Source organism: Anser brachyrhynchus, assembly GCF_964034855.1.
Source record: "Anser brachyrhynchus genome assembly, chromosome: 5".
NCBI classification, from domain to species: domain Eukaryota; kingdom Metazoa; phylum Chordata; class Aves; order Anseriformes; family Anatidae; genus Anser; species Anser brachyrhynchus.
In genome coordinates, this window is record NC_137699.1 from 38,474,295 (window position 1) to 38,490,319 (window position 16,025).

The following is a 16,025-nucleotide window of genomic DNA, read 5'->3' on the forward strand; positions in this document are numbered from 1 at the left end:
CTCACGGCCGTGTGCTGATGCCCAGTAGCAGCCATGCTGTGTGGGTGCCCCTTTCCCTCCCCAGGCCCCGGCACCCCATCCCGTGAGCCCTCAGAGCACGGAGCTGTTCTGGAGCAGCGCTGCCAGTGCAGTGACAGGGGAGCACAAGGTGCTGGGGATGGCTGTGGCCAGAGACATCCAGAGAGGTCTTGTTCTCTCAGGCGTGTGCCACTGACCTCTGAGCCTGCAAGGCAAGCAGCCAGGCTGGGTGAACCCAGCAGTTACAAATCCAGCATTAATGAGAATACCCTGAGGCTGTGAGAGGGGCACAAGCCACCAGATGCCCAAACCGACCAGCAACACAGCCCAAGGCAACCCAGGGACGTACCTGAAAAGCTTTTTCAAATGTGTCTGACTGAGAGAGTGTTTCAGGCAGGGAGGGTGGAGAAATCCTTCCTATGCTAAATCTGGAAGCAATGTGAGAAGCTCAGGTTAGAGATGAGAACAATCATCAGTAGCAACAGTTTATGGTGCAGAGGTTTTCTTCTGGGCCAGATCTGGGGGTTTTCATTTTCCCTCAATTTGGATTCACCTTTTTCAATGCACTGCTGTGAAAACCAGACCAATGGGGCTGAACTCTGCCTGTGCACAGCGTGCTGGGCGGGGACACTAGGGCACGCTGGGTGCAGCACGTGCAGACCCCAAAACGCTAATGGGGAGATGTTAATTCCACAGCCAGGAGGATGCTGCCTCACACGCCGGCCATCTGCTTCTGCTTCCGCATAGAAAGCAGGGACATGGTACTTACCGGGTTCGATGCTGGTGTGAGGAGGTTCTTTTTCACGGACATAAACAAGACACTCAACAGCTAGTATCTTTACTGAATGAATTTATTGGTTTTTGAACTAAAGTTGCTCACAGTTATTTAACAAGGGATACATCAGATTTTTTTGTCCATTTTAAACCATTAAATAATGTCAGTTTGTGTCTGTATATGTGTGTGTGCGCGCGTGTGTGTCTTCAAAGTACAAAATAGGAAGGATAACAAGAGGTATTGCTTTCATTTATTCTTATATCTTGTGTAAGTAATCCCCTTCCTGCTTGTACCACATGGGTTTTGCTGATATAGGTATTTTTAAATTATTATTATTATTTTGTATTGAAATCCCAGCCTTTTGTAGAGGTACAATGTAACAGAAGCATCAAAATCTATACACAAGGGAAGAGAAAAGAGGGAAAAGAAGGACGGGGGTGATGGGAGGGGAGCTTGGAGGAGAAGTAGAGAGAGGGTGGAGGCAGGAAAGACAACGAAAGCAAAAGAGACTAATTTACAGCAATGTCATGCAATTAAAACTGCCCCCCTCTCCTGCACCCTTGCCTCCCCCCCTCCCCAGCCATCACCCCCTGGTGTCTGACATGCACACAGCAATACGAGAGAAAAGGTTCAGAATAGGGAAAATAAATAAATAAATAAAAACAAAAAATAAAATAAATCCCTCCCATTTGGGGGAATGGGGAAACAGGGCCAAAGTCAAATGTCTTTGCCCCACTTGTGTCTTTAAAAATTCTTTTTAATCTTCAAACCTATGTACAAGTAAAACTGGTCCAAGAAGGGGAAAAATGATGAAAAAAAACAACAACGACAACAACAACAAAAAAGAACTCATCCAACATTGTCATTAAAAAAAATAATCTTGCGATACAACATACACCCATAGGAACCCAACGAGCAGCAATCGAAGGTCATAAAAGAGCTGAACACTAATGCTAAGCCTACATTCTTAAAATCTCAGTCAAGAAGTACTTCTCACTGTGTTTTGTCTTCCACGCGTAAAACCACGTTTTTTTGTTTGTTTAACCTTTGAGCTTGGGCCAGAATAAGTTACACTTGGTCACGTAACTCTTGAGGAGGAGGAAAAAAGGCAGCAATTCTTCTTTCTCAAAGTCACAAGATGAACACTTACGGGGTTTCTGTGTCTTTTTTCGCCCTCCTCCACAAAATAAATAAGAATCAATGTTGCCTCTACACAGTTATTAAACAGAAGATATATCTAACAGCTTATTTTTTTAAATATATATATATGTATATATAAATAACCAAGACCTAGTAACTGAAACACAAAAAAGGTCCCCATCCACCCAATCCCACCCTCCTCCCCTTCAAACAAAAACAAAAAACAAACAGAAAACAAAAAACAAACAAAAACAAAACAACAAAACAAAACAAAACTTTATAAAAATATCTTGCAGTAATTTTTAAAGTTTACAGTAGCTTCGTGATTAAGTCTCCCGTTGCCCTGACTCCACCTTGTCTTGCTCAGATTAACTAAGTGCCAGTGATTTGCACACACACACACACAGGAAATAAAACCCAAGATAAGTCTCTTTTCTTCCTCCTCTTCGTCTTCTTTTTTTCTTTTCTTTTTTTTTTCTTTTTTTTTTTTTTAGAAAAAAATCACCCAAGCCAACAAATGAAATTGGTAACTTAAAGAAATAATAATACTGATATCAATGCAGCACTAGCAACACAATTGCCTCTAAATGCAGGGTGTGGTGGAGGATCCAGCTGGTGGAAGAAGGTCCCAGCACGGTGGCACAGTGGCAGGGAGCTGACAGATGGGGAGGAAGGTGTCGAAGGAGGAACAGCAGTAGCAGCAGCGGCAACTGTGCCTGGTGGTGGGAGAGACAGTCCTTGGCAGAGTCGTGTCCCTCTTCTTTGCTACCAGAAGTTGCCTTTTCCCTAAGTTTTAATGTTTTGTTTGTATGTGTTTATTCATTTAACCCCCTCTCCCTCCTAAGTTTATTCCTTTCCCCTTCCAGCAGGTCAAAAAGCAAAATGATACAGTATAAAAAAAATAAATATTCTGTGTCTATATATATATGTATGTATGTATGTATATTTATATGAAAATATACACACACATATACATGTATATATAAAAAAGAGGACAAAAGAAAAGGAAAAGGTGGTGGGGAGAAAAAGAAGGTTAAGAAAATCCTGTGATGAAGCTCCCCAATTTTGTCTTGGTTCAACGCTTAGTTTTGAGTTGCTCCTGGCTGGTTTCTGATGAGAACGCGCTCTGGATTCACAAAACACTGCACTCCCGCTACCCCTTCTCCTTCCCCGCACCCTCCCCTCCGGGCTGTGTTCACCTGCGCGGACAGAAGTTGCCAAGGGTAAAGGTTTCACTCCAACAATTTGCAACCTCCTTTCAGCCCAGACTGTGCAATCCCATAACTGAGCAGATCTCTCTTGTGGAGCACCAAAAAAGAAAAAAGAGAGAGAAAAAAAAAAAAAGGCGTGCATTGGGGAGGTGTTTGGGGAGAAGTGGGGGAGAAACCCACTTCCCGAAGGGAGAGGGGAGGCTGGGAACCTCAAACAGGACTGGTCCTTGGACAGTCTACATCGGTTGCCTTCCGTCAACAAGTGTCCGCAGAGCACAGAAGGTGAAGCCGTGGCTGACATGTTAACTTTTCGGGATAATTCCTGGTAGCAGAGCGGAAACAAGTGGTGTCGTCAGAAACACAGAGAGAGCATGAACAGAACAAGAAACAAACCAAAAGAAAACAAAAAAATAAAAAAAAAAATCAGGAAGGAGAAAAAAGAAAAACATTCAAAAAAAGGGAGGAAAAAAAAAAACAATCAAAAAAACCACAACCCAAGATCTGTCGAACTGGGTTTGTCATCTGTGCTACCTTTTCTTTTCTTTCTTTTCTTTTCATTCTTTTGTTCGTTTGTTTTTGTGTTTGTTTCTGAGATATATATTATATATCATATATAAATATATATATGTATATATATACAGTCATTCCTTCATACAAAATTTGTCTATAGACAGTTTTGTACTGTTGTGGCAAGGTATATACATCCTTCTAGTTTAGAGGCTAGCTTGCTAAGGAATATTCTTTCATTCTTTCTTGCTTTTTTGTTTTTGATTTTTTTTTCTAAGTTATTTAATTTTTATGTGTTTATTTAAGGTTGGTCTTGTAGGCCGACTGATGAGACCATCTTTGCCTTGTCTTTGCCAGCAGGGTACTTATTGTCTCCTCTAGACCCATAGTCATTAGAACCGGAATCGCTCCGCTTGCTGTTTGCGCTATGCTTGGTTGGCGTGCCGGGGGGATGGCTCACCTGCCCGTTCTTCTCGTCTGAAAAAAGTTGTTTAATTACGTCAAAGAAGTTACTCAATGGGCTGCCTGGGTACACAAAACAGAGGAGACAAAAAAAGAAAGAAAGAAAGGAAGAAAGAAAAAAAAACAAGAGGGAAAGAGAGAAAAAGAGGAGAGAAAGAGAGAGAACAAACAAACAAATGAACAATGGGGCTTTTAACGAGAAGAACATGATGAGGAGATCCAGAGCCACGTGCGTGGGGGTGTGTGGGGGATGAAGACAATGAGCAGGAAGAGGAAGAGTGTTTAGGATGGGACACCTACAGAAATAAAGAGGCTGGGAGCACAAAGCACCTAGGTGGTAGGTCCTGGTTTTCTCCTGAGAGGGTGGGTACAGCTGTCTCACCTAGCAGGAGGACACAGTACCATGTTGAAATAGTTCAGTCTACTTGGAGTCATTTGGCCACTCCGCAATGAGACGTCAGTGAACGTAAGGCTGAGTACAGGCAAATCCCATCTTAGTGCTGCTGTTACATTTTTTTAAGGTGGTCACCAATTGATGCCTTGCTTTGCAGCCCTGCTAAGTTCTCTGGCTGCACTGGGCATTATGCTTTTCTTGCTTGCTTTCTGTTTCGTTCTGAGTATCTGCTTGCTCACCTTTCAGATATTAAGCCTGAAGTGCCTGAGTGCTCTAAGGAAGAAAATATGTGAAAAATGAGAGACGGCTGACATGACTACTTCCATCTGCATGTGTGATTTATGGCTTGTGCTTGCAAGCCTCTAAGCAAATTCACAACCTTCTTACAACAGGCACCTCAAAATGAAGATACTGAATGCTATGTAGAAGCAGACTTTTCTGGCTGTAAATATTTCTGGGACCTACTAGGGTCAAGAACTGCTTCCTCACTGTCCTGAATTTATGTTTTCGCTACAATACAGCCTCCACAACACTGACATGGCTTTCAGGGGAGCTAGGAGCCACAGAAGAATGCAGGGTTTCATGCTGGTGGAAAAGGTATCTCATTAAGCCAGCCACTGGAGCAGGCTGCAGTTTTAACATGGGTTGGGCACTGTGCACATCAGAATACAATCTTTCATGCCATTTTGAAGAGTCTCTTTGCCCGCCATTTCACCTTCTGATCAAATCCAAGATTCACTTTACCAATGCCACTTGTCACTGTGGAGTGTGATGCATCACAGACCCACCTCCAGGGGCCAAAAGGAACAGACAGACCCTGCATTGAATGCAGTGAGTCTTCTTCTAAAGCCCTTTGAATGCAGGCATCTGAGACCTCTCAATTCACAAGGCACAAATGATACGTAAGGAGCCTTCACGTGCTTGACTAACAGCTATGTGCTGGGTTTAATTATGCAGCTCCAGGGCAATTACATGCAACACCTTGACTGGTGAGAGCCAGACAGTTGACAGTCTTCATTTAATTCCTGTCTGCCGTACATCCAATGCAGTGAAAGACCCAACTGTGTCTCAGCATGAGTGGTACCAACCCAGGAACAGTCCATGGAGGTTTCACAACACAACAGCTTGGGCTGAGGCTGTGCAGCAGGTTCTTTTCTCATGCTGGAGTGCCCACTGTAGTAGTGGCTACACCTCTCTGCCACTGTATTTTTGGACCTCCAGGCAGCAGCGGTGTGTGGTGTTTGTCTAGTCCTGTGTGAGAGGATGTGTGGAAGGTCATACCCAAGGAAAGGTTCTGTGAAGCTACTGAAGGAAATGGACCAGCTACTATCATAAAGGTAGCCCTTGTGAGGCTTTTCTAGTCCCTTTTAATTTTCCTGGACTGGGGGATTAATCCTGACCAGACATCTGAGGGGTCACAATAAATCCTCTGGACATGGATGTTGAAAGGACTGTTTCTTACCTAGCCTACACCATACAGGTGACGACTGTTTGTGATCATTAAAACCCCATTGTGCTTTTCTCAATATTGGCACTGTTGGCTCCGTTGTTCTAACAAATTCAAATCCGCTCATTTACATCCCACCTAAGTAATTTTGTTCTCCGGCTCCCAGAAGGAAACAGGCTCCTTGTTTCTGCCTTGCAGTGATGTGGCATGCTGTGAGGAGTGGGGCCTTCCTTCCCTGAGATGGCAACGTTCAGTCCAGAGCAAAGGGGTTTCTGCGTAGCAGAGAGCACCCCTTATTCACAGTTAGTGGACACTGGTGACTTAGTAATATTCTATTTCCTTTCACTTTTATTATACACACAGGCAAATCAGTTACTACAGCAGGCAAATACTGTCTCTGTGTGTTAACGTTTCTGAAGAGCTTGTTGAGCGCTGTCTTACTCTCTAATGGAAGATACTAGACAGACATCAACTGTTCTTATGCAAAGAAAGTGCAATATGTAGGATTTGTGCCCTACAAAACAGAATGTGGTACTTTTTCTTCTGCCCCATGCTAGCCAGGTAGTTGTTGCTTTCTTCTGCATGGTAACAGGCACAGAGAGAAACCAAATGGCTGGTAAATAGAGTGAAGGATCACAGTCTTTCTTATCTAATTCATTCCTTGTCTTCCTGTACTTGCAGTTTTGTGTTTAACTTACTGCTGGCCCTGGTTCTCTCTGTGCATTCAATTATACCCACGCCCCAAGCAAATGGCTGTTAGTTTCTGGAAGGGTATCATTCAGCTAACAGACTGAAGCCTTAGAGACGGGCCTGAACAAACAGCCAGGCAACACATGTATCTCAGTTTCTGGCTAAGATAGGAAAAGCTATCAAACTCTCAGCCATTTCTGGGTCAGAACTCTGTAAGCTCCACCTGCCTCCTTCCACGTGCATGCAAATGCTTTGGAAAGGAGATATCTCTTCCAGATCTATGACGTCTAATTCCAATTTTTCACTAAGCCTCTCTAAAACTGTATTAGGTTTGTGGGTGCATGCTCTGCTCAGACTCTTTTCTATCTACTCAGATTCATTTCTACTTCTTTTAAGTGAATACTCTTTTTCAGAGAAAAAAAAAACAAACACTCAGCCTTGAATGCAGGAATGTGGGCAGATCTGGCTCTTATGTGGCTTTGGACCTCTCATCTTCATAAGCAAATGGAGTCAGCAGAGAGAATGAAAAAGAGCACTGAAAAAAATGCTGGAGAGGGAAAGACTGCTAGATTGGGAGAAAAGGGGAGGGGAGTATCTCCGATTATTCAGCTGAGCAGTTTATTCAACAAGCTTAGAGGGAAAGAAGAGGGCAGAGTAAGCAGTGCTCTGCAGGAATTGGGGAAATTTTACTTTTCACGTAGACAGGAACAGCAGACAAAAGTACAACTTGCAAGAATGGAGCAATAAAACATTTTAAAAATTGTATGTAAATATCTTGTACTTGATGAGTTCTGATACAGGATTTTTAATCATCCTATTAAAATATGCAGCCCCTGTTTCATCCACCCTTTCTCCTCCCCATGCCCTACTGGCTTTCAAGTGCTTGGAGATTTACTGCAGCAAGAGTATTTAACAGTCTGCTTTTCTTTGCCTGTATCTCTACTGGATTCCTCACAATCAGCATTTTCAGGTAAAATTTTAATGGGAGGTAAGAAATCCTTAGGGATATTTAAAGAGAGCTACTGAAAAACAAAATAGGCCATTTCACTAACCCTTTCCTTTCTTTGCTTTTTGTAGTATCTGGCCTCGTAATTAAATACTTGGTAATAATACTTTCCTATCTTGCAGTCAAGAAAGAACTGATCCTACGCCAAGCACTACAGACAATCACGGCATTGATGTTATCTGCAGGGCAGCTTGTTAGCCCACTCTTGGGCTGGTCTAGATATTGGTCTTTGAATAGACAGAGAGTCCTCACATTTCTCTCTGGGGATATGTAAACACGGGGCAGCTATGCTGGAAGCATGAAAATGGTGAGTGGTGTTGCTCCTCTTAGTTCTCAGTTCCCTTTGGGCTTATACGGCCAGTAAAACAAGACCTGAAAATGCAGGCGATGATGGATTAGAATAGCTTTTTCAGCAATCTTCCACTCCTAGCATTCAGTGCAAAATATGTGACAGGCTCCTACACCTGCGAGTCCATCTGGGGGCCTCAAAGAGGCTGCCTCTCTTATTTCAGAAAGTGAGATGACATCCCATTTTCTCTGGGCAGGGATGAAGGTTTGGCTCACTGATTCTTCAAAACTTCCCTGGCATTTCATGCATCCGTAACTAAGGTCTTCTTTCCCCTTGAGAGCAAACGTTCATCAACACAGAGCAAAGAAAGCGTGAAGGGCAGCAAGGGTGAGAAACTGCAAGAAGGATCAGAGGCAGGAGGGGAGGTTCAGAGCATTAGGTTTACATCTGTTAGGAGGAGATGGATATGTGCATTTTTGAGTTAGTCCAAGGAGCTGGATGCTGCAAGATGGGGAAGGGGAATGAGTTTGAAAACAAGCACTGAAGCTTATGAAAGGGTCATGTGTTGAAGGGACACTAAAGAAACAGATTTAAGGAGAAGGTGCTGGTTTGTGGCACCTGTGTGCAGCTCTGTCATGGCCAAATATCTCAAAAGGAGTCAAAATTGTGAATGTATTTAAATACAAGAGGAACTAAAAGGAAGAAGTAAGGCTGGGAACAGACACAGAGGTAAAAGGAAGCTGGGCAGATGGCTTGTATCAGCCCTCAGAGTACTCTGTATCTCATTTGCTGTTCCTAAGAAGTCTGGTGACATTGACTTTAGCCCCAGTGGTGTCACATGAAGTTGAAGTGGCAGAGCCAGGTTAACAGAGGAAAGAGAGAAGGTGACTCACTCCCAAGCACCAGGAGTGGCACAAGGAGAGGGTGCATCTGCTCTGACCTTGCAAAGACCTTCCAAGTCCTCCAGAGGAAACTTAACAGGAGGTGGTGAACAAGCAGCTTCAGGATAACCTTGGAGGCTTCAGTCCCTGACTGGAGCCTGCTGTTTTGTAACATTTTAAGACAGCCAGATAAGGACTTGGTCTTGTTTTCATTCAAGCAAATGGCAACATTCCCATTGCCTTAGTGGAAGCAAACCCTGAGGCACTTTCTTGTCCTGTGAAACCATCTCTCTCACATCCATAACAACTTTTAATGCATTAATCCTTGTGGTGCTGACCACAAAGTTGCACAAAGCAAATATGCCATCTGTGAGATTATTATCCTGTGCCTTTCCTTTCTGTATAGCCTGACAAATTTTGAGTTTCTGCATTTTTAGCTTAGGCTTTGAGAGAAAATGAATGGAAAAACATAGGTCTCAACTGGAAACAGAGAGAGACACTTTGTCAACCTGACTTCCCATATTCCTTTTCATGTTGCTTTCACATCCTTTCTGCCTGCTTTCTGCCCTTGTTGTTGTTTTTTTTTTTTCTTTTTTTTTCATCCCTAGCTTGCTATTCATTTCAATAGCAGCCAAGGTTTCAGTGAATAATGTAGCAAAAATCCAACTCCTTCCACATAATGCATTGAAACATTCTGTTGATGAGTGATAACCCAGTCCCTTTCAAACCCATTTGCTACTTTGACAAAATTCTAGCCCCCTTTTTTAAGACTAGACACTTTCTGTCTGTTTTCTGTTGGCAGAGTCACTTTGCCTTCAATAGCAGAAGATTTAAAATAGAGAACCCACTCCAGAAATATTTGCAATGAAAGGGATATCAGAGAGGTAAAACTGGCCTACTCCTCTTCATTTAATTACAATCTCATGTAGGGGTCTTTCTTCAGACTAAGGAGTCCCTGGCCTTGGCACTGTACAAATGCAAATCAGAAAGAGGCCTCATGGAGCTCACTCACTATCAAAGAAGATGATAAAGAAAACTTTTGCTCAACTTGTCTAAGCTAAATTGGATATATGAGGTCTCCCTCTAGACTGGAGAAGGGTGACTGAAAGGCAGTTGCGATGTCTTGCTGGAGGCCATCACACAGAACTTCCTAATCTATGAACCCATCCTACCCTACTTGAAGTGAGCTGAAGGAACTGCTGAAATCCCAAGACTGGTACTTCTCTAAAAATATAGGAAGTCAGAAAAGCTTTTCAGGAGACAAGTATGTGGTTTCATATTTGCTAGATTTTTAAACTGTCACACAACAGATTGACCAAAACAAGTTCTCCCATTTATTTTTTCCCCGGTAAGTTATATAATTGGACAGCTGTTTTGATTTTATTTTGGTTTAGGACTAGAAAATGGAGGCAGACTGACAGCCCACAGGATAACTTGAGTTTCTTAGCAGGACACCTGAACTGTAACTGGGCAAGACTACTTCCAAAGGAAAGAACAGAGCTTATTTTCCAGAGTCCTTGGATTCTGTAAAAATGCCAGCTGATAACAGTGTTTGCAGAAACAGACTGCTGGTAGGAACTACTCCACTTATCACACACTGTTAGCACAGCTGTTCATGCTACCAGCAGGTGGGAACTTTCAGTGGCTACACATCTGGGCAGATCTGAACAACCAACCTGACATTCAAATGCCCTATAACCCATCCTTGTTCCTACTCCCCTAAAACATCCCTTCTCCTGTGCAGGAGGTAGGCCCAATACTTGTGATTAGCCAGATGCATCCAGATGCCCATTCTGCCTCTGTCTCACACGTTTTTTCTCTCACTCTCTCACAGAGAAAATTCAGCCTCTCCTGTCATAGGCAATGTAACTGAGATGGGTACCTCTTGGGTGACTGAGTTAGAGGATGGTGAACACAGCCAGCAAAGACCTAAATAAATGAGGCGTATTCCCTTCCTGCTATCTTCTGCAGAGCTAAAACATGAGTAATTAATTGGAAAACAAACATGTCCATTACTGATGAATAGCTCTGACCACTCCAGCACCACCACATATCTTTCAAAAGAGGAGACATGACGATGAAGAGGGAATCATGTTCATTTGGACAGCTGGTGGCACTGAAAGAGCAGGCAACGACAGTGCTGTGAAGAGATGCCAAATTTTCTTGTGGAATCACACTTCTGGCAAATTGGTTGGTAAAGGAGTCAGCCCAAGAATTCTTTGTATGTCTGTCCTTTTACAAAGATCTGTCTGCACAAGTGTGTGATGAGAGAGTAGGATGACAACCTATACTCACAAAGCCACAGTAGATGATAGTATTGCTGCTACCCATTCTCTTAAAGACTTCTGCTGTTTCATTTAATTTTTTGTCCATAAAAATGTCAGAAATGTATTGGCACTTAATAATATGACTTTTTTCCTTTCCTGCCAGAGGGATGTTTATGTGTGATCTTAGGAGCTTTAAGTTCTCTGACCTGTTCCTAAGGAGAGGAATGAACTGTGTATGCTGGTGAAATGTTCATTCCTCATTTCCTCTGAATCAACCCCTTCAAAATATGATTTAACTTTCAGGGGAGGCCATTGCAAATTCAGCTTAGTACAGCAAGGAAATATTCACATGGAGTATTCTGAAGCACTGCCTGCCGTAAGTACTGTTATCTTAATTAAGAGAGAAGTGTGCTTTCTGCAATAGGTATTATTACAGAGAAAGAAGAAAAGATCTTGTATTGGACAGCAAAAATCTGGCCACAGTGTCAAAACAGAAACTGATATATAACAAATAGCTTAATATATCTGGATACATCTTTAGTGCCAAGTTGCCATCTTTATTGCTACCTTCTTCTACAGAGCAAAATATGAGTTATGAGTTGGAAAAGAAGTGTGTCCCAAACACAACACAAGAATGAGGAGATACGGCTACAGCATGGAGGGAATCAAGCACCCATTTGGATAGCAAATAACTGAGAAACTTGGCTTGAACTCTTTGGAAACTCTGAATTATCTTACTTATCATGATCCACACGTTATGATTGAATATGTGATCTTTCACATATTCAGGTGAAATGAAGGTGGGTTTCTTAATTTGATCTCTCATTTGGGTGTCAATTTATATCCATATCCATCAAGAATCAGCCATGCTCAGAAAGACCGGTCGTAAGCACATTTTTCACAAATGCTGATAAAGAGAATATTGTTTTGACAACCTCGCAGTGTAGCAAAGGTGAGGATAGCCTTTGAGCTGGGAGGACAGCATGCATTTTTTTTTCTGCAGGTCTCAGCATCAGTGTTTCTGCCATCCATTATGACTTTATGAATGCAAATCATCAATCTCCTCTTCCATCAAAGATCAAAAGGCTACTCTGAAAGAAGCAGGGTTACTCTAACTGATGCTAGTATGGATCACTTCTGAGAGCACCAAATCCAGATATTTGCTGCTGTTAATAACACTGCGAGTCTCTAAACTAGCACTCACTAAGTTACATGCTGTAACTGCAACCCAGAGGTGGTGTAACCAGTTTAAAACTACGAAACCTTTCCTAATTTCTCAAGTAGCTTGGGGTAATATTGACCTGGGCTTGCATCTGTATGAATCAAACTGCGTTTGCAAGAAGGTAAAGAGAAGCCTTTACTGCAAGTGTGCACAAAGGATGATGATTGGCCATAGGAGACAATGTCGGATGGCTCAGAATAGGAAGCTCTGTCAATCTCCTAAATACTGGAACCAACAGATTTGAGTGAGATACACTGAAAAGATATGGAAGGCAAGTGAATTTGCTGTGCTTCTGCTTTGGTCAGCTCATTTTGGTGATAGCCATTGGTATACACAAGGATCTGCAAGGCTTTTTGTTTAACTGAAGACAGTTTCAAACTGTGAACAGCAACAGAGTATGTTTAAGCACGATGTCTTCTGACTAGTCTTTTCTCACAGGGTTATGGTTTAAGACTCTGCAAGAAAGCATGTTTGTGCAGTGCCAAACACAATCACATGACTTGACTGGAGCTGCATTACTTACACATAATAATCTCTGATCATCACCCATGTTCTTGGAAGTGCCACTGATGTAACTGAAAACTTCCCTGAGAGTCATGAGAGATGGAAAGCAACAAGCAAAGATTGCCTTACTTGGAAATAAAACTCAGCCCCAGACAGCCACAGCAGGGAAACTGGAAAGTTTACAGGCTCCCTGGTAAGGGTTTTTCAGAAGATAACATGAAGAATGAGGCAAACTTTTCTGAGCTTTCTGCCAGCAGCCAGCACCTTGGTGAAACATGCTTACTATAGGCTACAAAAAACTACGGATTGCTGGGAAAGGGAGCTATTCAAGACTGTGTAACAGCTTTACTACTGATTCAACTGCCCAAACAAACTCTGCTCACGAATTAAAGGCTTTAAAGTCATTCAAGTTTGTGAAGACAGACTCTTTTGAACAAAGACTACTGAAATGGCATTGGGCTTCCGTGTGGTATATATCAATGGCTCCAGATCCAATGTGCTCAATCTATAATGAGATTTGTTTTGTGGCTGAAGCTTGATGGCTTTCCAGTTTGAGTATTATTTTGGTTTTATTGTTTTTATTTTTTTATGTAAAGATTCAGGAGAACCTATTAGAACTGCATTGTTAATTATACAATCTATTCTTCAATGAGATAGACATAAATACCAGATTAGATGATAGTAAACAGTTCTCTCAATCCTGCCTCAAAAGAAACAGGATCCAGCTCAGTCTTTTACAGCTGTGTTAAGTTTATAAGGTTTACTGGCAGCACATAAAATAGTAAAGCTTATTTGTCACTAAACTGATTTGGCTCTGAATATGCACAAGGGAAAGATCAGCTAAGCTGGAAGGTGTCACTTCTACAGACAATTTTCAGGTTATGGCTGCATTTTAAATGTAAAGAGCTTTTTCAAGGCAAAGTTATTCTTATAAACAGATACTAAAGACTTCATGGAAATCAGTTTAGTCTTCCTGACACTAGAAATGCCCCTTCCCCTGCTGACGTGGGTGGAAACTTAAAATATAATATTCCATCCCAATGTGCATTTCAACTTGATTATGAGCCAAATGTTTTTCTTCTCTAGTGAAATACTAAGAGTTGGCAGCAGTGTGCGCAGGTAGGACCGATACAGCAGCTCCTACGTCATTTGGACATTGGCAGGTCCTCTGACATACCTCTGCCATTCAACAATAACTTGTTCTTCAATGCTAATGGCTAGATGCAGAATCATTTCTCAGATTGATGACTTACTAGCGTAAGATGAAATAACATTTAAAGGACTAAATAAATTTGCCTTGCTGTTAATTACAATGTTCAGTGCTTTATAGTAGGTGAAGAGATATTCCTCACTCCCACCACAGCTTTCACATGGCTGAGCCAGGCATAATGCATCTCATTTGCTCTTCCTGCTCCAGTGTTAACTCTTCCACAAATGTTTTCCTATGCTCATTCCTAAAATGTGGAGCGATGATGAGGTCAAAAAAATTCAGTGTAGTTTTTCTTACACTATTGGCTGCTACTAGATGAACGCTGTGCCAACTCCACAGAGTGCTGCCTGTCCTCAAAGTCAGAGGACAGTTGCCAATACTAGGTTAAATCCTGGCATCATTCTGCTTTACTTCCCTGATTGAATGTTGGGTGAGCTCCCCTGCACACAACATAGCTCTCCAGTCATATAGGAGGGTGGAATTCAGCACCGTGAGCATCACCACAACCTCTGTTTTTTGTGAGCACACCAACAGGAATTTGATTCAAAGGAAGCAGCTCCATTAAAGCCCAACACCTCTTCCTATCTCTTCTCTGGATCTATGTATGTACTCTGTTTGTGCTGTAGCTGCCATAAAGTAGTCTTCTTGCTGGCATTCACTTTGTCCTTTTTGTCCCTTGTTGGACGGATGCTGACACTGTGACAGCTGGAAGGCCTGCCTGAGCTGGGAGTGAACAGTAATGCTCTGTTTAGAGAGTGCAGAGTACTGACTGGTTATCCGTGTAGCTCAATTAATGTGCAAGCAATCAGCAGAATCAGCATTTCAGTATTTTTGTATGATGTGAATGCCAGATAAGGCAAGAAATAAAGGCTTGAGGGAGAACAGAAATTTGCTGTCTGATGCCTTCAAGAAGAAGCTGCAGGTCTGCCTACAAATTAAATGAGTCTTTGTGAAGAGATCAGAAATGGTGTAAACCAGAAAACTCAAATAAGAAATCATATGAGCCCTTCTCAGAGAAAAGGAAAAAAGCCTACGACCAAAGCTGCACTTTTAGGGAAAGAGATCATCTGAAATCAGGAAACGGGACAAATTCTGCTCTCAGTCACATGCACATAAACCTAATATTATCTCCACTGTGACAGCTTTCCTTCATTGTTACAAAGTGCAGAACAACTCCAGAAGAACTTCCCTCAATATACGAAGAAATGACGCAGGAGTCACAAGTCCAGCTGGAGAGCAGTACCAGTTCAGCAATCACTTCCTCAACAGCTTGTGTTCCCTTTCACAGAGATGTCTGAATTCAGCCTAGCTACCAGAATGGAAATCTAAAGAGAACAGATTTCTCTTGTACAGAACCTTTCTATATAAGATAAAAGGAAAAAGAAAAAAAACCTCTCTTATAGTATTTGGGTATTTCCACTATTGTATTTGAAGGAGGCAGGAGAGGCACAGGTAATGAAAGAAAGAATACAGTCCATGTGTGCGTAGAGGGGAGGGGAGGCAAGGGACAAGTTAGCCAAAATTCATGGAACCCCAAGCAAGTTGAGATGCAAGTTTTGCAGGAAACTCCTTTTTTTCTCATTCCTAACAAAATTCTGAACCTCTAATTGTTCACTATTTCTCCAGCTAGGAACACAATGTCCTTCCTCAAAACCAGACTGGAACTATACCAATTTATACCAGCTAACTGTCTGGCAGATAATATGCAGTGTGTCTTATGGAAGATTTAAGAGGGTCTTACCCCAAAGATACACGGGGAAGAAGGGAGTGGATGCAAAAGGGAATTAAATAACAGAGCAATCCTGTCTCAGTAAATTGCAGGAGAACAAGGGAGACAGCAGCTAGCTGGGCAGCATTCACCGAAGAACCAAGAATCAAAGGCAGCAAGTAAACAACAACAACAACAAAACAAGAAAGAAAATCACTGGCCTGAGTGACAGTGAGGGGGGAATCTGAAGTGCAACACCACACACTTGTGCTATGAAGGGGAAAGCTGTGGTGG

The 16,025-nt window shown here is 42.2% G+C and overlaps 1 protein-coding gene across 6 annotated transcripts in view; it reads right to left on the minus strand.

Annotated features, from left to right (window-relative positions):
- Positions 1–853: 853 nt before the first annotated feature.
- The window catches only part of BRSK2 (BR serine/threonine kinase 2), a 308,252-nt gene continuing 293,080 nt past the window's right edge, over positions 854–16,025 (minus strand). For 5 of the 6 annotated variants that reach the window (XM_080596108.1, XM_080596112.1, XM_080596110.1 and 2 more), the window contains one exon: positions 854–4,128. In XM_080596108.1, coding sequence (XP_080452234.1) covers positions 3,953–4,128 — 176 coding nt within the window. In that variant the 3' untranslated portion in view covers positions 854–3,952. Of the gene's footprint in view, positions 4,177–16,025 lie in introns of all 6 variants that reach the window. The other variant, XM_080596109.1, reaches the window with a different exon arrangement.